General features: G+C 48.9%; 1 protein-coding gene and 1 long non-coding RNA gene across 4 annotated transcripts in view; one reads left to right on the top strand and one right to left on the bottom strand.

The window, feature by feature from the left end:
- The window catches only part of LOC119939968 (phosphatidylinositol 3-kinase regulatory subunit gamma), a 117,785-nt gene extending 97,631 nt beyond the window's left edge, over positions 1 to 20,154 (top strand). For all 3 annotated transcript variants that reach the window (XM_038760020.1, XM_038760018.1, XM_038760017.1), the window contains 9 exons: positions 10,080 to 10,191; positions 11,328 to 11,426; positions 13,492 to 13,672; positions 15,158 to 15,283; positions 15,733 to 15,875; positions 17,363 to 17,539; positions 18,431 to 18,505; positions 18,675 to 18,845; positions 19,647 to 20,154. In XM_038760020.1, the coding sequence (XP_038615948.1) occupies positions 10,080 to 10,191; positions 11,328 to 11,426; positions 13,492 to 13,672; positions 15,158 to 15,283; positions 15,733 to 15,875; positions 17,363 to 17,539; positions 18,431 to 18,505; positions 18,675 to 18,845; positions 19,647 to 19,845 (1,283 nt within the window). In that variant the 3' untranslated portion in view covers positions 19,846 to 20,154. The remainder of the gene's footprint in view (positions 1 to 10,079; positions 10,192 to 11,327; positions 11,427 to 13,491; positions 13,673 to 15,157; positions 15,284 to 15,732; positions 15,876 to 17,362; positions 17,540 to 18,430; positions 18,506 to 18,674; positions 18,846 to 19,646) is intronic.
- LOC119939969 lies at positions 15,750 to 20,181 on the bottom strand. The gene is made up of 4 exons (XR_005454865.1): positions 20,086 to 20,181; positions 18,682 to 18,956; positions 17,211 to 17,273; positions 15,750 to 16,226 (listed from the first exon to the last, which is right to left on the bottom strand). It is a non-coding gene; the product is annotated as an uncharacterized LOC119939969 (long non-coding RNA).
- Positions 20,182 to 20,568: the final 387 nt, after the last annotated feature.

The raw sequence follows: 20,568 nt of genomic DNA, 5'->3' as shown, positions 1-20,568 counted from the left end.
TCCCATGCTTTCACAAAACTGAAAAGAAAGCAAAATGGTTACTAATTCACCAGTGTTTTGTATGCAAAATGTTAAATTTTAGTAATTCTTTACAACAAAGGCACTACCCAGTGCAGTACTGTTTAAGTTTTTCTCATTTCCCCATAGGTTTCTATTTGAAACTAGATTTTGAGAGGTGTAACAAAAATCTTCAGTATCCAATTCTTGGTTTCAAATTTGTTTTCCTTGTGCTTTACTCACAAAACGTTTCTTATTTTGTTGCCACCCGATGGATGGCTGTTGGCAAACCAGGTAAAAATTAAGACTTCACATTTTTGAAACTCTCCTTGTGAGAATACGAAGGCCAAACTTACTATTCAGAGGGTAGGTAGTAGACCAACAGGGCTTCACGTACCAGTGGGCTGATTACTTCAGACTCTTCACTTCTGTTCGAATTCATTTTGGAACATTTTCAAACGCAGAATTTTATGCAGTTAATCATTCAGCATCCTTGTTGTGTTCAGCTGTCTAGATAAGTTGGTGTAGTGCCAGGGTGAGCAAAAACGCCTGTCTATACATCAGGAGTCTGGTAAATCACTCCTTCAAAATGGTGAGAGCAAGAATCTACCTCAAGGCTGTAGGAAGAGGAGGAGGAAGGGGAGGAGAAGGAGGAAGAGAGGATCAGGCAGAGACCTGGCTTCCCATTTTCCAGTTTCTCTGTGGTCTTCCCACCATCTTCCACTGTCCCAGCTGTAGCTCCCCCCTTCCCCCTTGTCACCTCCTGATGTTCACTGGGGTCCCTTCAGTCCAGTCACCTCAGCCCCATCTCCACATTTAGCACTTGGGTGCTTTGTTCCTCTCCTCAGCACTCCTGTTTTATATTATTCATTCATTCATTCAATCTTATTTATTGAGCGCTTACTGTGTGCAGAGCACTGTACTAAGCGCTTGGGAAGTACAAGTTGGCAACATGTAGAAACGGTCCCTACCCAACAGCGGGCTCACAGTCTAGAAGACTGTCTGTCCATGAAATTATTTATGGGACTGGTCCTGTTTTCTCTATATATACTGCTTCCTGCTTTATCCTTGCTATTCCTTGAGTTTTCACTGTCTGTAAATCATTCTGTCTTCTTAAATTGCAAGCTGCTTGAGGGCAGATAATGTGTAGCAACTGGTATATTTTCCCCTATCTGAGCAATAATAATAATTGTGATATTAAACACTTACTACATGCCAAGGACTGGGTTAGATACAGTACAATCAGATCAGATACAGTCCCTGTCCTACATGGGGCTCTCAGGCTAAAAGGGAGGAAGGATAGGTAGCTAATCCTCATTTTACAGAGGAAGTTAAGTGACTTGTCCAAGGTCACCCAGCAGGGAAGTGTTGGGACTGGGATTAGAACCCAGATCTCCAGACTCCCAGCCCTTTGCTCTTTCCAGTAGACAGACCTGCTTCTCTGTCCTAAGTGTTAGAAAAGTGCCAAACCCTTAGTAGATAATCAATCAAATGTATTTATTCCACGGATTAACTGTTTGTAAGACTGTAAGGAGTCCATGTGAATGAAGCATTTTTTGTCCTCAACAGCTTTGCATTGGAATTTGTTTGTCACCATTCCGAAGCAGCAAGCCTTGCTGTAGATCGGTTCCTTTATTCATGGTTTTTAGTCCCTATCCCTGCCTCAGAGTAACTTAGCATTCTTTGTCTGGTCTAGTCAGTAGAAGATCATTATGTAGCCTGGATGCGCTGTTTCTTGGAATGAGTGTATATGTCCCCCTTTTTTCCACCCTCACCATTCCGTTCATTTCAGAGCTGAAATTTAGAGTTAGTAAATTGCGGAGGAAAGGAAGTTCATTTTAGTCTTGGTCAGAGCACCATCCTCTCAGGGCTAAGGTATGGTGCAGTGGTTTGCTCACATCGTAGGGTGATGTTCTTGCAGAATCCCTCTTTAAGGAAAACAATCTATCAATTTCACTCCTTGAATTTGGTTGGACTCTACAAGTAGCAGGATAGTCCCCTCAGGTTTTCTTAGCACTATGCTATCTACCTCATAGTTTATTTTCCTACTTTTGTCATTTTTATCTACGTCATTAGTCCTATTCCTGTTGTATGCAATTCCTGTTCCTGTTGTATGTTTGTAACTTGGAGTTCAGGGATGTGGTTTTGTACTTCAATTGTTTGCTCCCAAGTGCCTAGAACAGTGCCCTGGTTAGGGGTTCTCTAAATAGTGATTAAGAGGATTCTTGTAATTTCTAATCAGCCTTCACTCTGTGCCAGGGTCAACCAACATAGGGTAAATTCACAAAATAGCACCCATTAGGCCCTCAAGGTCTTTGCTTGTGTTTGCCTCCTTTGGCAGAGGTAAGTTCCTCTCTATCCTTGGGAAATGTCGCAGAGAAGATGGATAATAATAATAATAATAATGGCATTTATTAAGCACTTACTATGTGCAAAGCACTGTTCTAAGTGCTGGGGAGGTTACAAAGTGATCAGGTTGTCCCACGGGGGGCTCACAGTCTTAATCCCCATTTTACAGATGAGGGAACTGAGGCACAGAGAAGTTAAGTGACTTGCCCAAAGTCACACAGCTGACAGTTGGTGGAGCCGGGATTTGAACCCATGACTTCTGACTCCAAAGCCCGGGCTCTTTCCATTGAGCCATGTTGCTTCTCTGATGCATTTCACGTTGTGAGTCTGAACGTGTCGAGATTCTCCTTCAATCAGTGGTATTTATTGCATGCGTACTGTGTGCACAGCATCGTACTGAACACTTGGGTGAATGAATTACAGTAGAGTTGGTAGACACGTTCCCTGCCCACAAGGAGTTTAAAGTCTAGGGTGGGAGAAGGACATTAAATAAATTGTGGAAGTGGACAGGTGCTGTGGGGCAGAGGGAGGGGTGACTATAAAGTGCTTAAAGAGGCCAGATCCAAGTTCTTAGGCAGCGCAAAAGGGGTAAAGGAATTGCATTTGCCACTCCTGCTGTTTTTTACTGTACTTTTGTTGCCAAATCTTCCGGGAGCCCCTGTTCAAGGAGAATAGCTCCTTCTCAGATAGCTCTATGCCAGGTTGCTATTATTATAATAATAATACAGTGATAATTATTATGGCATTCAAGCACTTAACGTATCAAGGACTGTTCTAAGCGCTGGAGTAGATACAAGTTAATCAGGTTGGACATGGTCCCTGTCCCTCATGGGGTTCACAGTCTTAAATAGGAGGGAAAATGGGTGTTTAATCCCCTTTTTACAGCTGAAGAAAGCAAGGCACAGAGAAGTGAGGTGCTTTGCCCAGTATCACACAGCAAGCAGTTGGCAGAGCCAGGATTGGAATCTGTGTCCCGTCCACACCTCTCCATGCCACTGATTTCCTTTTTCACAGCATCATACTGGGGGCAGACTAAAAAATTAATGTTAAGTATCAGTCAGTCTTAATCATTGAATGCTTACTGTATGTAGCATACTGAACTGAGTGCTTGGGAGAGTACAGTAGAGTTGTCATCCCTGCCTTCAGGGAGCTTCCAGTCCAGTGGTAGAAACAGATAAGAAAATAAATTGTAGTAGGGGGAAGCAGTAGTGTATAAAGCTGTGTACATAAGTGCAGAGGGGGTTGGAAGAGGAACGTAATTACTCAGGTGCTTCGGCAAAGTGGCAGGAGTGAAGGAACTAGGGTGGGAAGGTGAGAAATAGACGGGATAAGAGAGGTCTCGGCATAAGAGAAAGTGCTGTAACGGCCCTGACCCTTGGGCCTGGGCTGCGTTCACCTGCCATCTGAACAAAAACGGTCTGGTCTTCACCCCTCTATGCCATGACTCAACTTTGCCACTGTACAGATAAGAAGGGAAGAGGGGGGGTAGTTAAGAGGTGCAGGAGGGAGGGGAAGGGGGTTTGGGAAGGGTATGAAAAGGTATCTGACGCAGTGGTGGCTTTGGGAAAACTCCATTCACTCACCAGAGGGCTGTGCCCCATAAACCTTTGTCTTCCCACATGAATAGGATCTAAGCACCTATAGTGCCTTCCTTCCAGAATGAAAATGGATGGCTTTATACACACCCTCCGAAGAGGTCAGTGTAAACCTCTCTGTCTTGGTCTTGCTGTCCGGTTGCCAGTAACGATTAGCAAAATTCCAGCCAAAAGCTGTGTAACGTGGATCACAGGGGACCTCTCTGGGACCCCAGTTCTCAGAAAGGCACCCCCCCCCCCCCATTGTCTCCAGCAACTCTAGACAAGAAGCGAAGGCAGGTTAGAAGTCCCCAGGGGGTGTTTTTTCTTTAAATTCTAATTATTCGTATGGCAGGAATCACTGTGAACTCCAGATCTGCCAAGTTGAATTATGGGCAGTTGGGAAATGCAACAAGATGGTTTCTGAGATCAACTTTACATCCTCTCAGGGCCCGTTAGTGACTTTAAATATATATAACAGCCCAGGATGTCGTTTTCCGGAATCAGCATAATTTTAGATCTGCAGACCTAGGTGTGCGACAGAGTGCTTCGGGGTGTAGGGTTTGATGTGGACAAAGGATGGTTCTGTACCCAACATCCTGGAGGGAGGACAGCGATCGGGAAACTGACCACCCAAACGAAATAAAAGAGGGGCCCTGAAACACATTTGTCCACCGAAGCAGTGAGGAACTCTAACCGCCAAAGAGAAATTCAGTTTTGAGTCCTGCCAACCCACCAACCAGAAAGTTGAGCATAGTCTTTGGGAAAGTCTGGCTCATTACGTTAAAACAACAGAAACCCCTCATTGGGTTTGGGGTTTAGATGAATGATAGGATGGAGGATTGAGTCAAGGTTCTGGGGTCAGATGACAAGATATTGGCACTCCTAGCCGAGATGGGGCAAGCGAAGCGGAGAGTTTAACGGTGGTGGAAGATAGGGAATTCTGTTATTACCAGCCTATCTCCTGACCAAAATGAGGACTTGAATGGAAGTAAATTGGCTGTCAGTCAAGGCTGGTAACCCCGAAGTAATGCCTTTGGACAAGAAATAAGGCTAGAGAAAAGTGAGCTGAAATCATCTCAATCCGAGGCAGATAGGTTCCGTTAGGTATTGGCCCCTGTGATATTTTGCAGGCCTCTTGTCCATGGAGGTTTTTGTGTGTTGTGTCCTTGGGCACACGTGTGGTTTTAGGACATTTCAGTTTACATAGACTATATATGGGAAGGCTTTTACTGAGTAGCCTCTGGGCCCAGTCTTCACATTCAATGCCTCTGAGGGCAATTCAAGGTCCAGAATATGTGACCATCTTCATTGCATGCCAGAAAAGCCTCTCTCTGTCTCCCTGTCTTTCTTTTTATGGAACTGGACTTGTGAGTCCTGGCTGCAGAGGGCTTTTGGTATTAATCCTTTTCCTTTGGAATTTTCTCTGCCTGCCAGTTTGGCAGCCTACAGAGGATACTTGTAATCTTTTTTTTTGCTCAGTTTCTTAGTTTTTGTGTTTTGCTTTCCTGTTATTCTAGCACCAGTGTGTTTTGGAATGAGATGGAAAGTCTAATACCCCTTTTGGAATAACTTGTTTGCTTCTAAAATGGGGTGAGGCTAAAGGGATCAAGAGAAAGATTGCTTTGGCTATGTGTTTTTTTTTTTTTTTTAACTAGCACCTGGTAGACCTAATTAAAGGTACGGACCAGAAAAACCATGAGAGTGAGCATATAACCAACTATAGCTAGAAACTTGTACCTGTACTGTATTAGGTAATGACACTGTTTTACTGAAAATGCTATATGCTTGGTGAAAAGACTCCATTAGTTTTCTCAGAAATTCTCAATCCTGAATTTTTAAAAGTCTCTTACCAAAATGCGGTGGGCACAGATTCTCACTTGGTTGCAATTTTGAGGACTGTATTACCTTAAGTAATTATCAGAAAGTGTTCAAAAAAACCACTTCAATCTGCTCCATCATCCAGTGGTTAGATTTATAGTCAGATTGTGTTTTGCCTCTTCCATGCTTCTTTTCTCTCTGTATATTGTCATTGAATTTTGAATTTCCATCTCACTACAACTGATATCCTCCCTACTCATAGCTTCCTAAGTTGCCATTCTTTTTTCAAATTCTTTTAGGATAATTGAGATTTTATCATTAAACAAATAATGTGCAGAAACACTGTCTTTTCCTTTTTTGCCATTGCTACAACCTAACTCTAAACTCTACAATTCTAAAAATGTGGCAGCTGTAGCTTTGGTTGTTCTTTTGATTTTTTAAATATTAGACAAAATTGCCTAATTTAGGGTTCCTCCGGTTAAGGGTAGCTCAGGCCCCTCTTGCCCTGCTCTTTGGAGAGAGCCAAGGTTGCAGTGCATCTTTTTAGAAGTACTATATTTGCTTTACGGAGAACCTCTTTCCAACTCTAGCTTTACATACAGAAGGGACAATTTTTTTCTTTCCCCCAATTGTACCTCCAGATCATTCCAGGTTCATCCTTGGATGCAGCAGCTCATTAGAATTGCAGCTAGCATGGACATCCTGGAGGAGAGCATACACGTTTCATGGAGCAGTGGGGATAAGGATTTTCAGTTTGCCCACGAACCATGAACTCCTAGTCTAAGGGAACTACTTACAATTCCCCTCCAATTTCAGTGGAAAATGAGAAATATGCTCTGTTATTGTTTTAAATTATGGCTTTCTATAAGGGAGGCTTACTTGTTTATATTTCATAAGTGGGGGTGATGAGGCCTTTCTTTGGGCGTAGACCACTCCCCATAATACGATGCTAACCACACTAACCCATTGTGGGCAGGGAACACGTCTGCTGACTGGTTGTGTTGTCCTCTCCTAAGTTCCTAGTACAGTGCTCGACACATAAGCGCTCAGTAAATAACCATTGATTGATTTTAAATTGCTACCTATGTTTCCAGTTTTCCTGATGGGTTCATTTGTTTCCAGTGTTCACGGACTTAGAAAAATGATGGGCCCCTTTCACCCAGAAGGCCCCAAGTCTCTTGGGAAACTCAAGAACTAAGAACTCATTCAGCATTAAAAGATGGAGAAACCCAATCACCAAACCACTGTATGGGGCCTTCTAAGCATAAAAGGAGCAAGTTATTTCCCCACTTGAAACGGTCAGGTGCTTGGATAGGGCAGGAAAAGGCAGTTTCTCAAGATGAGATTGGATGAGGCCCCTGGATCTCTCGGCTGGTCAGAGGTGGCCTCTTGAGGAATAAAAGCACCCCACCCAACTCTGTTTCCGTCATCATCTTTCGATAGATTTTGCTTTCGCCTTCTCGCTGACTGGGTGGTTCTACCGTGTTTAGCGGACGCCTCCCGGATAGATGTTGTGCTAGTTGTTCCTTCAGCAGGGCCCGCTTGTCTCTTGGACGCTGACCACTGGCCTCTTTGCAAACACCTCCTCTCCCTGGGCCTCCTATTCCCTTAACCAATCAATCATATTTATTGAGCGCTTACTATGTGCAGAGCACTGTACTAAGCACTTGGGAAGTACAAATTGGCAACATGTAGAGACAGTCCCTACCCAACATTGGGCTCACAGTCTAAAAGGGGAAGACAGAGGAAAAAAAAAAAAAAAAAAAAACCAAACATACTAACAAAATAAAATAAATAGAATAGATATGTACAAGTAAAATAAATAGAGTAATAAATATGTACAAACATATGTACATATATACAGGTGCTGTGGGGAAGGGAAGGAGGTAAGATGGGGGGGACGAGGGTGAGAGGAAGGAAGGGGCTCAGTCTGGGAAGGCCTCCTGGAGGAGGTGAGCTCTCAGCAGGGCCCTTAGAAGCATTAAAGGACTGTCAGAAGGGGTGTCCAGCTCATCCCATCCCCACCAGCACACCCGCATAGGCCTGGAAATGCCAAGTGGAAGGGGCAGTCCCTGCTTTCCTGCTGGCACCCCAATGGGAGACAAGCAGACACAAATCGCCAGCTGTAAAAGAAGGAGAGTGAAGTCATTTATTCATTCATTCAGTCGTATTTATCGAGCGCTTACTGTGTGCAGAGCACTGTACTAAGCGCTTGGAAAGTATAATTCGGCAACACTAGTCCTCCCTCTGTAATGAGTCATGGGGGTGGTAAAGTGTGGTGAAGAGGATTGATTGGGGAAGCGGGAATTAGTTTGGGAAGGTCTCTCGGCAAGGATGACTTTTCGGGGGGGGGGTTTAAAGGTGGGGAGGGAGACGCTTTGGGAGAGCATAGGGAAAGGCGGAAGCTGTGGGTCGGTGATGGGAAATTCCCGAGTGACATACAGGTCCTGTTAGTTGGGAGGAGCGAATTGCTGAACGGGAGGCCACAGGCACAACTGGCGTTTCACCGTCCTGCCGGTAGCCCTCCTGTTACAGTCCGCTCCCTCTGGCAGGGAAGAGAGAGCCCCAGTGGAGTTGCACAGGTCAATCAATCAATCAATCAATTGTATTTATTGAGCACTTATTGTGTGCAGAGCACTGTACTAAGCGCTTGGGAAGTACAAGTTGGCAACATATAGAGACGGTCCCTTCCCAACAGCGGGCTCACAGTCTAGAAGGGGGAGACAGAGAACAAAACATATTAACAAAATAAAATAAATAGAATAGATATGTACAAGTAAAATAAATAAATAGAGTAATAAATACGTACAAACATATATACATATATACAGGTGCTGTGGGGAAGGGAAGGAGGTAAGGCAGGGGGGAGGAGGGGGAGAGGAAAGAGGGGGCTCAGTCTGGGAAGGCCTCCTGGAGGAGGTGAGCTCTCAGTAGGGCCTTGTGTCCCGCAGGCTCTCGATCCTGAGGTGATGGGACTGAGGCTTGCCTGCTCAGCTCCACAGGAGGCATCAGGCGGACAGACCCAGCCCCTCCCCTTAGCACTCGGATTTTACCGAAAACCTTTCCCGCCCAACCCCATGGTTTATTCATTCCTCGCTGCTCTTCCCAAAAGATAACAATAATAATAATGGCATTCGTTGAGCGCCTACTATGTGCGAAGCACTGTTCTAAGCGCTGGGTAGAATACAAGGTGATCAGGTTGTCCCACGTGGGGCCCACAGTCTTAGTCCCCATTTTACAGGTGAGGTAACTGAGGCTCAGAGAAGTAAAGTGACTTGCCCAAAGTCACACAGCAGACAAGTGGCAGAGTCGGCATTAGAACCCATGACCTCCAACTCCCAAGCCCGGGCTCTTTCCACTGAGCCACGCTGCTTCTCTAAGATCTGGCAAATACCACAGGCGAAGGGCTGGACTACCTTGGGTGCGTGTTGTGTGTTCTTCTGCCCAGTGCGATGGAGCGAAATGGTGATCAATGAACTAGGCCCCCACAAGAAAGCAAAAGAGAGTTTTAGAATAGAACGAGGCCCAGCCTGGCCCTCTCCAGAACCCCTGAGGACGGCTGCTTTGTATCACATAGTCTGATTCCGTTAGAAATCCAGGAACTATGAGAGACGATTGCACGTTTTCTAAAATAAAAGCCCCCGACTTTGGCTAATTGAACAGAAAATTGTCTGATAAGCTGCCGGCCGGCTGTAGTTCAGATTTCACGTTTCCGAAAGATCTCTATCATCCTGGGGATTCTGCCAATATACCCATCTCACAGACTTTGCTCCAGGGGGTTTTCGGTTTGCAGAGTTTGGGGGCGTTTATTAGCCCAGAACCAATATCAAATCCGAAGTGTTGTTAGGGAAGCAGCATGGCCAAGTGGAAAGAGCACAGGCCTGGGAATCAGAAGGCAACCCGGGTTCAAGTCCCAGCGTCTGCTGTGTGACCCTGGGCATGTCACTTAACTTCTGTGCCTCAGTTCTCTCATCTGCAAAATGGGGATTCAGTCCCTGTTCTCCCTGCTAGTTCAACCGTGAGCCCCATGTGGGACCTGATTATCTTGTATCTATCCCAGCACTTATTACAGTGCTGGATGCATAATACGTGTGTGACAAATACCACTAATTATTATTATTGTTGTTACCATAAAAGCCAAACGACTGTTTTTTTCCTCTTCACACAGTCTCTGGCAGAGGTCTAGATGGAGTCTTTCTTTGCTGGGCTAATATTTAATACAAAATAGTGTTTGGTTATTGCTCCGGACTTGATATATATTAGTGGGCTGGTTTTAGCTGAGGAGACAGGAACGTGAATGACAGCTACTCTATGTAACCTTTGTTTCTCCTCTTCTAGCTCTTCCTCCCAAACCGCCCAAGCCAATGACTCCGTCAAGCACAAATGAGGTCAAGGACAGTGCTGCTGTAGCCCTCCAGGATGCCGAGTGGTACTGGGGGGACATTTCCAGGTAACTAAGATCCTTTCTTGCCACAAGCTGATAGATGCTCTTAAGCCTCTTTGTCCCTCGAGAATTAATAGTTGGTTTTTTAAGTGTTAATGCGCCATTAGGTGGTCTTTTTTTTTTCTTTTTCCCCCAAGGTTACCTTTCCTTGGCAAAGCGTTCCTTGGAGGCTTTTCAGCTCTGAATAGCAATTTCTTTTTCTCTTTCAGCTTTGTATTTAATCCAAAGCAGTGGTCCCATCCCTAGAAATGTCTCACAGAAAGGGACTGGAATCATTCCTTATTTCCCGGGGGTTAAAAATTTTGATTAGATTAGGTACTGCCCCACGAAATCGGCAAAGGAGAGAGTTTTTGATGACTGCTGCGTAGGTTTCAGGCCAAAAGGAAAGTAAAGGTTATATTGTTTCCATTGTTTTGCAGCTGGTTTTTGTCCTTCCCTGTCTTTGAAAGAAAGCGGGGTTCGTGGGGGAAAAACGTCGGGCTCTTAGGTTTAGAGGTTCTTAAGGTTTTGAACTATTTTCCCAAGGCGTCAGGTGTATTTATTTATTTATGAATGGATGAATGCTAGAAAGACCTCTTCTCCCTGGTCGGAGTGATAAGGCCTGGGTCCTTCCTTCCTCTCGTCCACCTTGTTGGAGAGTTGAGGGCCCATTTCCCCAAAGAGCCCAAGCCTCAGTTTCCCATAAGGGCCCAACCCCCAGCCTCACAAAGGGTGATGTTCCCAGCGCAGACTCAGGCCGGAGCAGATCACGCCGAGAGGTTGTGAACTCGGTGATTTTCTCCGATCAGACCCAGCTGTTACCGCTGCTTTAAATATAACCTTCCTTCTAAACAGCAGATCAGCGCAGCTGCTGGTTTGGCTAAAAAGCTACAAGTCCAAACCTGCCTGAGGAAGCCCTGAAGACCGAACAGAAACACTATCCCCTGCAGACCTCCAAAACCCGAAAGGACGGTTTCAAAGGCAGATAGCCATCCCCCTCCCTGCGGTCGCCTACTACCGAACAGCCAGGAGGAAAGGAAAGCCAGTCCATGTCGGGGGTCAGGAGAGCTGGGCGCTCTTCTCCCGCCCTCTTAGTTGCCCACCACGTTAGTCAGGTGACGCCAGCTTATTTATCTCACTGTTACCGTTGTTTCCTCATCCAGGGAGGAGGTGAACGACAAATTACGAGACATGCCGGATGGGACTTTCTTGGTGCGCGATGCATCCACGAAGATGCAGGGAGACTACACTTTGACACTGAGGTAAAAACTCTGCCCGAGCACCCGTCAGGCCGACCGCCCGCTAGCGGGATGTTCAAAGTCTGGGCTGGGGATGGACGCGTATAGAGAGAAAGAAGGCGACGAGGGCATGGGAAGCAGCATGGCCTAGCGGAAAGAGCAGGGGCCTCTGAGGCACAGGACCTCGGTTCTCATCCGGGCACATAGGAAGCGCTTTCCAAATGCCATTTAAAAACCAAACAAAAAACGCAATAGTTCAGATAACAGAGCAAGTGAACATTCACCAGTCCAGAATTGCAGCATTAAAACCCGTAAATCCTACAATCCAGGTAGGGCTCAGTCAGCCCTTCTGGTCCCTCACCACCCCAGGCTGGGAACTAGTCCTTTGTGGAGAAGCGGCCACATCTTTCCCGGCGTTCCAGCCGTTGGGAAGGTAGCAGCCAAGGAGGCTCCAAGCCTAAGGAGCCTCCAAATTCCTGCTTGCCATGCCCCCCCACCCCTAGAGAGCAGTTACTCCTAATGTTTTACTCATCTGACAGACGGCTGAATGACATGAGAATCGTACCTTTCTTATGTGACTACAAATGGCTGTTCGCAAGTCAGGATGATGTAAAGTCCTGGATTAATTTCCCTGTAATCAGTCATTCAGAGGATTGAATTAGGTTCGAGTGTCGTGCTTGAGCATCAAAACCTTGAGCCACATCGATGATTGCATTAGCAATCCATCTTCATCTATTGTTCGTGATATAAATGGCTTTTGGGGGGAGCTTCTGAATGCTGCAGCTTTTTCGAATGATCTCTCAGGCTGGCTGAGGGGCCTATCCTGTTATTCCCCCTGAGAAATTAGAGTTAAGTTGTAGTTAAATATGAGGAGCAGGTTGAGTGCTGAGAAGATGAGGTTCACTTCAGGTTCTTCACTCCAATAGTCCATAAAAACTTCAGGATTTACGTGTTGTGGTATCGATAGCTGGGTGAATGAATTATCCTCTCCCCTCGAAATATTTACACCGGTAACTCAGAGATACGGGCGGCCGGTGTATTTTTCACTTTCCCCCCCGCAGGCTGGGTCGGCCGAAGGTGAGGAGATCAGTGATTCCGCCCGGGACCTTATCGGGCCTCCCGGAACCTGGCTCATTTGTTGGCTGACTGCACGGGGATTTTATGGGCAGAATTTTTTTGTGGGGGGGACGGGGGCGGGGAGGGACTGAAAAATGATCTGCTGGGACCTGCAGCTAGTGAGCTCTGCCGTGAGATAGTGTCTTCGTTTCTGCCTCCTGGTTGTGCTCCCTTCATCACTCTTTTCTCCGCCTCCAAGACTGAGGTGTGACCATCCTGAGGGTCTCCATCCCTTCCCTCCATCCTTCACCCCATCTCTTCCCCCAAGTGAATGACATCAGGCAGAGAGGGCCCTGGCTGGAAGAGACTGGACCGGAGAGCTGGAGATATGCCCTTGTGTGTTAGGGTACCCTGGGCATTTTCACATTTTCAATCACATTTATTGAGCGCTTACTGTGTGCAGAGCACTGTACCAAGCACTTGGGAAGTACAAGTTGGCAACACATAGAGACGGTCCCTACCCAACAGTGGGCTCCCAGTCTAGAAGGGGGAATCCTGCGTGACGGAAATAACTAGTGCTAGTGGTTACTGCAGTGCCACATGCTTTCTCCTTTCCCTGTCAGACACATTCCCCCTGGGGTATGGAGTACAATGAACAAGTAGGTGAGGAGGTTTCACACCCATTTAGAGCCAAAGGGACACAGAACAGTGCTGACATTTTCCTTTTTTTAATGGTATCTGGTAAGCACTTACTATGTGCCAGCCACTGTTCTAAGTGCTGGGGTAGATACAAGTGCCTGGCCTGACAGTGCTCCACGGATAGCATGGTTTGGCATTTACCTCTCCTCAACTTGGTTTGCGGGCGAAAAGTTCTCTTCCAGAGCCCTCCTGCCCTGGTCAGGCCCGGCCCTTTCTCTACCACCCCGATTTTGCCCTGACTTCAAACTTGAACTCGGTACGAGGAGGAGCTTCTCCGATGCATCTCGCGATACCCGGGAAAGAAAATTCCTAAAGCCGCTGTCTTGTTTTACAGGAAGGGAGGCAATAATAAGCTGATAAAGATCTATCACCGGGATGGTAAATATGGTTTTTCGGATCCGCTGACGTTTAATTCTGTGGTGGAGCTCATCAACCACTACCGCCATGAATCCCTTGCTCAGTACAATCCCAAACTCGATGTGAAGCTGATGTATCCAGTATCCAGATATCAACAGGTGCGATTTCCAAAGTGTCCTCTAACCCTTGAGATTGCCAATGCACGTGGGGGGGTGAAACGGGTCACTTAATAAGCGCCAATGAACAACACTATGCTAAATTATAAAAGGCGTTGTGGTATTGTACCTACTGTGCTGTGTGCCTAGCACTGTGCTACACAGAAGATGGGGAGATCTGACAAACCTTGGAACCACCCCAAGCATCTCGTCTCTTATTTCCCGGATTAATCAGCATTTAAAATTCTCTAGAACCAAGGGATCGGTCCCCGTAAATCAATCAATCGTATTTATTGAGCGCTTACTGTGTGCAGAGCACTGTACTAAGCGCTTGGGAAGAAATCACCACTCCCCACTGGCGTTCAGCAGCCTGATCGGGGTGGTGTCTAGAGCCACTAGCTTGGGAGTCAGAAGGTCATGGGTTCTAATCCTGGCTCCACCACTTGTCTGCTGCGAGACATTGGTTAGGTCACTTCACTTCTCTGTGCCTCAGTTACCTCAGCTGTAAAATGGGGATTGAGACTGTGTGCCCTGTATGGGATAGTGACTGTGTCCAACTTGATTTGCTGGAATCCACCCCAGTGCTTAGTACAGAGCCTGGCACATAGTAAGTGCTTAACAAATACCATCGTTATTATTACCTGCCCAGAAAGTCGGTGGCCCTGCTTGAATTCCAGGTTTATACTTGAGGGTGGCTGGGTTATAATAATAATAATGGTATTTGTTAAGTGCTTACTATGTGCCAAGCACTGTGGTAGATACAAGGTAATCAGGTTGTCCCCCGTGGGGCTCACAGTCGTAATCCCCATTTTACAGATGAGGTAAATGAGGCACAGAGAAGTTAAGTGACTAGCCCAAAGTCACACAGCTGATAAGCGGCGGAGCCGGGATTAGAATTTATCATCATCATCATCAATTGTATTTATTGAGCGCTTACTATGTGCAGAGCACTGTACTAAGCGCTTGGGAAGTACAAATTGGCAACATTTAGAGACAGTCCCTACCCAACAGTGGGCTCACAGTCTAAAAGGGGGGAGACAGAGAACAAAAACCAAACATACTAACAAAATAAAATAAATAGAATAGATATGTACAAGTAAAATAGAGTAATAAATATGTACAAACATATATACATATATACAGGTGCTGTGGGGAAGGGAAGGAGGTAAGATGGAGGGGATGGAGAGGGGGACGAGGGGGAGAGGAAGGAAGGGGCTCATTTATGGCCTCTGACTCCCAAGCCCGGGCTCTTTCCACTGAGCCACGCTGCTTCCCTGCTACACTTAGCATTAACTGGACTAGCTGCCCCAAATCGCCCATCAAATTGAAACGCTTGTAATTTTTCAGCCTCTCAGCTCCCATGGGGTTGCCCCCGAGGGTTGCCCGGTAGGAGGGCCTACACGTGGAGGATGGGAAAAGGATGTAGAAGGAATGATCCGGCCTTAGCCAGTCAACCCTTAACCCTCTCCCTTTGGTTTCTGCCCCCAGGATCAGTTGGTGAAGGAAGATAGCATCGACGCCGTGGGGAAGAAGCTTCAGGAGTACCACGCTCAGTACCAGGAGAAGAGCAAGGAGTACGACCGCCTGTACGAGGAGTACACCAGAACCTCTCAGGTAGGGGGGCTCGGTCCCGTCTGCCCCCTCACTCTTGTTCCTTCTAATCTGGGCAAGCTCCTCGAGGGCAGGGATCGGCCCACTCGAGGCCCAGGGAGGAGCCGTGCGTGCGAGCTGGGGGGCGGTGGGAGGGGGAGTGCTGCTTGGCAGGGGTTTAGAAAGGGTAGGAAGATGCGGACAGAGGCAGCCTTTTCAGGAAGAGGAAACGGGGGCCAGAGTAGAGTATGGATTGGGAGCCTTAGGGCCTTGTGTCTTGGAATTTTAGCCACCTTATGTGAGGGGAGATGGATTTCTACTTGAGGCAGTTGGTTGGGTGTGGTCACGTGACAGATTCCTTCAGGAACCCTAATTGCCGCTCCCAAGAGGGATGGGAAATAGACCTGGGAGATCGTCCGACAAAAGACAGTGAGGTCAGTATTCCCCACCTCCTCCCTCTCCTCCCCCTGCAGGAAATTCAGATGAAGAGGACGGCAATTGAAGCTTTTAATGAAACAATTAAAATATTTGAAGAGCAGTGCCACACCCAGGAGCGGTACAGCAAAGAATACATCGAGCGATTTCGTCGCGAGGGGAACGAGAAGGAAATCGAACGGTAAGCCCGGCAGATCCTGCGAGGGGCTCGTGTCTGTCTCTTCCCTCAGCTCCCGGCCCTGCCTTAGGGTGGTTCCGGCCTCGATGGGAGAGAGGGTGGGGTGGGGACGTGCACCTTTTAAGGTAGTGAGAGTTGCGCTCAACTTCTGGAATCTCATCGGCTGATAAGAGCAGTAGTTCACCTGGGTCTTCAGTGCCCAACCTGTGGCACCTCCAGGGCAAGCAGTGGTCCTGTGGGGATGGAGTCAGTCTCCCATGGAAGCTGGCATGCGAGCAGAAAAAACTAGGCGTTTGGCTGGTACTCCAGAAGGGAGAGCATGCCCTTCAAGTTCATTGCCCGGGTACTTCCTCTCTGGCAGGGAGATTTGGGGCCAGAGAATAAACACATTAACGTGAGCCCGATTCTTCCCTTTTCACCCAAGAGGCAGCCAACCTACTGGCCCTCTGATTCTGCCACCCCAGGGGCCCACCAGAGTTGTGGGGAGCTGCTTCGTTACTGCAGTTAGCCAGGGCAGGAGAGGAGGGCAAGACAAGAACGAGGGGGCACTGTTTTGGTGCCCCTATCCCCCTTCTCTTCTCCCCTGCCCTTTCGGGATAGGGTTAAACAGGCTAGGCCGCAGGTGGAGTTGGCCTTCCCAATTGTTGTGGTGATAGTGAAATTTCCCACAAAGTTGTTAATCCCCCCTGCACACCCACCCACCCCAGGTGGAATCACAGTGTCATTGTGCACAGGCAGAAGGCTCCATGTCCTCCTCTTTTCAGCTGGTCACTCACTAGGTGAGGTGTAGGTATGGCTCTCCTCTCCTCCTCTCCTTCCCTCCTGTCCCTGGCACTTGGTCTGTTTCCATCTTCCTCTACTTATTTTATCCATCAGGTCAACCCCTCCGAACCTCTCCTTGTTGGGCACCCTTTCTTGGTACTATCACCCTTGGTTTATCTTTAGTCTCTACCCACTCTTTTCTTCACTCCAGATTCTCTCACCACTTTTCTCACTATCTAACCTTTTCTCACTACTGTTTTCTCCACTTTTTGCACTCTCCTTCTCTCCACGCCTTCTCTCCCTCCCCTTTCTCTGTCTCCTTTTCCCTTCCACCCCACCTTTTCCATTTTTACTCCCTTTTTACTCCCTCCTCCACTTCTCAACTTTTTTCTCTTCCTTCTCTCCATCCTTTCTTTCCCTCCTCTTCATTTTTTACTTCTCTCCTCTTCCTGACCTCTCTCTGCATCTCACCGTTCCTTTCTTCCTCTCCCTCCTCTTCGCCCACCCCGCCCTCTCAGTTTTCAAATGGCTGCAAGAGGGGTGGGCTTTGGTTGCCAGGGAAAGCCTGGTGCTTACCTCCCCTCATCCACAGCTGGCATTTTGGGCAGGGTCCTTTTGTTCCTCTGGGAGCAGGGTCACCTAAACGAGGGTACAGAGAAACCCCAGCCCCTGGACGGTGAGCCCCAAGCTGGCTTAGAATCTCTCCAGTCAGTGAAAACTTTTCCCAGGATTATGATGAACTACGAGAAATTGAAGTCCCGACTGGGAGAGATCCACGAGAGCAAAATGCGGCTGGAGCAGGACCTGAAGAAACAAGCTTTGGACAACCGGGAAATCGATAAAAAAATGAACAGCATCAAGCCAGACCTCATTCAGCTGCGCAAGATCCGAGACCAGTACCTGGTGTAAGTCAGGGCGGGCCGGTTCGGGGGCTGCCTCCCGGAAGGGCGTTTTAGGCGAAAGCTCTCGGGCCAAAAGCAGCCCTCCCTTCCTTCCTCCCTCTCTCCCACGGCAGCTTTGCATAACTTGAAGGAAGAACTTTTGACCGGCGCATTCAGTTGTTTAATCGCTCAGGAGTATTTCTTGAGCACAGAGCGTGCAAGTCCGAGGACCTGGGTTCTAAGCTCGGCTCTGCCCGTAATAATAATAATAATGGCATTTGTTAAGCGCTTACTATGTGCACAGCACTGTTCTAAGCGCTGGGGAGTTTACAAGGTGATCAGGTGGTCCCACGGGGGGGCTCCCAGTCTTAATCCCCATTTTACAGATGAGGGAACTGAGGCTCAGAGAAGTGAAGTGACTTGCCCAAAGTCACCCAGCTGACAAGCGGCGGAGCCGGGATTTGAACCGATGACCTCTGACTCCAAAGCCCGGGCTCTTTCCACTGAGCCACGCTGCTGCCTATTACTTGCTGTATGACCTTGGACAAGTCACTTCTGTGCCTCAGTTTCCTCAGCTGTAAAACGGGGATTAAATGCCAGTTCTCTCTCCTACTTAAACTGTGTCCAACCTAATTAACTTGTACCTACCCCAGTGCTTACAACAGCGTTTGACACGTAGTAAGCGCTCAAATACCTTAAAAAAAAGGCTTAGGAGAGTTAGTAGATGAAAGTCCTGCCCTGAAGGAGATGACAATAAGGGGTTAGTCAGGGAATGCTGGAGAGGAGGGGCCTTCCTCCCCACCCCGGGATGGGAATGTGATCCCTTGTCAACCCCCGGCCATGGCCACGGCCTTTTTCCCCTGGTCCCTAGTGATGAGACGCCTCATCCCTTCTTTCCGTCTTCTCCCACGGCAGCTGGCTTAACCACAAAGGCGTCAGGCAGAAGCGGCTCAACGACTGGCTGGGAATCCAGAACGAGAACAGAGACGAGTGAGTTCCCTGTTTCCTTTGCATCTCCCTGTTGCCCGGGCCCGGTCCACCTGCGTGCGTGTTGGTTGGGGGGTGGGTGGGAGTCTGTAACATCCCCCCGCGTCTCAGCAGCGAGTTTTAATTCCTCTGAATGGAAAGAAACCCCTTCCGTCCCCCCCTGCCCCCGTAGCACTTACTTTGTGAACGAGGAGGACGAGAACCTGCCCCACTACGACGAGAAAACCTGGTTCGTCGGGGATCTCAACCGCACCCAGGCGGAGGACTTGCTGCGCGGGAAACCCGACGGGGCCTTCCTAATCCGCGAGAGCAGCAAGAAAGGATGCTACGCCTGCTCCGTGGTGTAAGTACTGGCCGGCTCCGGGCGCGGAAGGAAGGGTCGGCGCTCCGCTGTTACGGACCCCCTTGGCCACGACCTGCCCGCTCGGTGGTGTAGAGGTCGGGGTGGAGCAGCCTGGGGGAAAAAGAAAGGAGAGTTCTTACTACATGATAAAACTCAGGGGGGCCGAGTGCCGAGCGAGTACTCCCCCTTACCCACGGACCCCCAAAAGCAGATGCGATGAAAACGGCGTAGGTCAGAGGCATCTGTCCTGGCTGGCGCCAGGAGCCTTGATTGGACTTGCCGTTTTTCCACAAGTCCAGATGGGTTCCTGGGGTCCAGCATTGACCTGGAGGAAGCCCCCCACCTCCAACTCCGGCTCGCCTTCCGCCCGTACAGGCCAGCTCTGTGCTGACGCCCCATTTGGGGTGATGATGTCGCCCCGTTGCAGAGTTAGACTAAAACTGCAGTCAGAATGCCTTTGGGATTTCTACACAGAGGGGGACAGAGGCCCCGATTTCCGGCGTCTGGCGTCAGCTCCTCTACTCACCCGGGGTCCGGCGAGGCGGGGTGAGGCTGCCTCTGGTCAGCAGCAGCTAGGAGGGAACCGGGCGAAGGGGTTCTGCCCTCCGGGCCCACGTGGACGTCTACTGGATGTCCACGGGCCGTGACCGGAGAACCAACCTTGGCCGCGGCCGGGGATGAGCCGAGCTCCCGCCGGGAGACTGAGAGGGGGCGGAGGGTGTTGGGGAAGGTCATGGCATCCCCTCGCCCTGTCCGCTCCCCAAACCCCTGCCTAACTGTCGGTCCCGGCCTCCCCCGCAGGGCCGACGGCGAAGTGAAGCACTGCGTCATCTACAGCACCCCGCGCGGCTACGGGTTCGCCGAGCCCTACAACCTGTACGGCACCCTCAAGGAGCTCGTCCTCCATTACCAGCAGACGTCCCTGGTCCAACACAACGATTCCCTCAACGTCCGGCTCGCCTACCCCGTCTACGCACAGATGCCCGCCCTCGGCAGATAAATCCACCCGCGGCGGGGGCCGGGGCGGGGGCGGGCCGGGCCGGGCCGCCGTGGAGTCTTTTCTACCGTTTTTACTAGGACTCGGAGGGCATTCTTTCTACTTAGACTGCTTGTTTTGCACAAGAAGTGATTCTGTGAATGTGAAGCGGCGAGGCCGAGCGCCCACCCGCCGCCCACAACCGGAAGCGGGGGGTTGGACGAGGAAGAGGAGGAGGAGAGTGGGGGGTTCTCGGTTTCGTACCTGTCCGTTCCTCTGTCAGCTAGGGATCTTCGGCGAGCCGTGGGCCGGGATGGGGGGGTGACCGGGTCCGGAGCGCCAGCCTCCGGGGCGGGAGGGGTTGGGGGGGGGAGGGGGAGTGACCCGGACAGCAACTTGGGTCTCTCTTCTGATGAAGTGGGGACCTGGCGAGAGAGAAGACCAAAGGAAGAGGGGGGGGGAAGGTTCAGGTTTTGAACTTCAAAAAGAAAGAAAGAAAAAAAAAAGTCATTTGTTCAATGTTGCTTTATTTTATCCGCCCCCCCCAGCCCCCCACCAGTAAACCCAGTTTAGGCCGCCGTGCTCCCCGGCTCTCGGCTTGAGGAGAGACACCGTTCGTTTTTACCAAAAGGAACTCACCAAAACTTGGTTCGCGGCTGGGCTGAGCACTTACGGGGAAAAGGTTGCACTAGCATCCGCACATTTCTACACCAAAACTTGAAGAGAAATAAAAGGAAAAACTGAAAC

The sequence above is a fragment of the Tachyglossus aculeatus genome, chromosome 18 (genome assembly GCF_015852505.1).
Source record: "Tachyglossus aculeatus isolate mTacAcu1 chromosome 18, mTacAcu1.pri, whole genome shotgun sequence".
Taxonomy (NCBI): domain Eukaryota; kingdom Metazoa; phylum Chordata; class Mammalia; order Monotremata; family Tachyglossidae; genus Tachyglossus; species Tachyglossus aculeatus.
The sequence above is the reverse complement of the archived record's forward strand: the minus strand, read 5'-3'. Positions and strand labels throughout refer to the sequence as shown.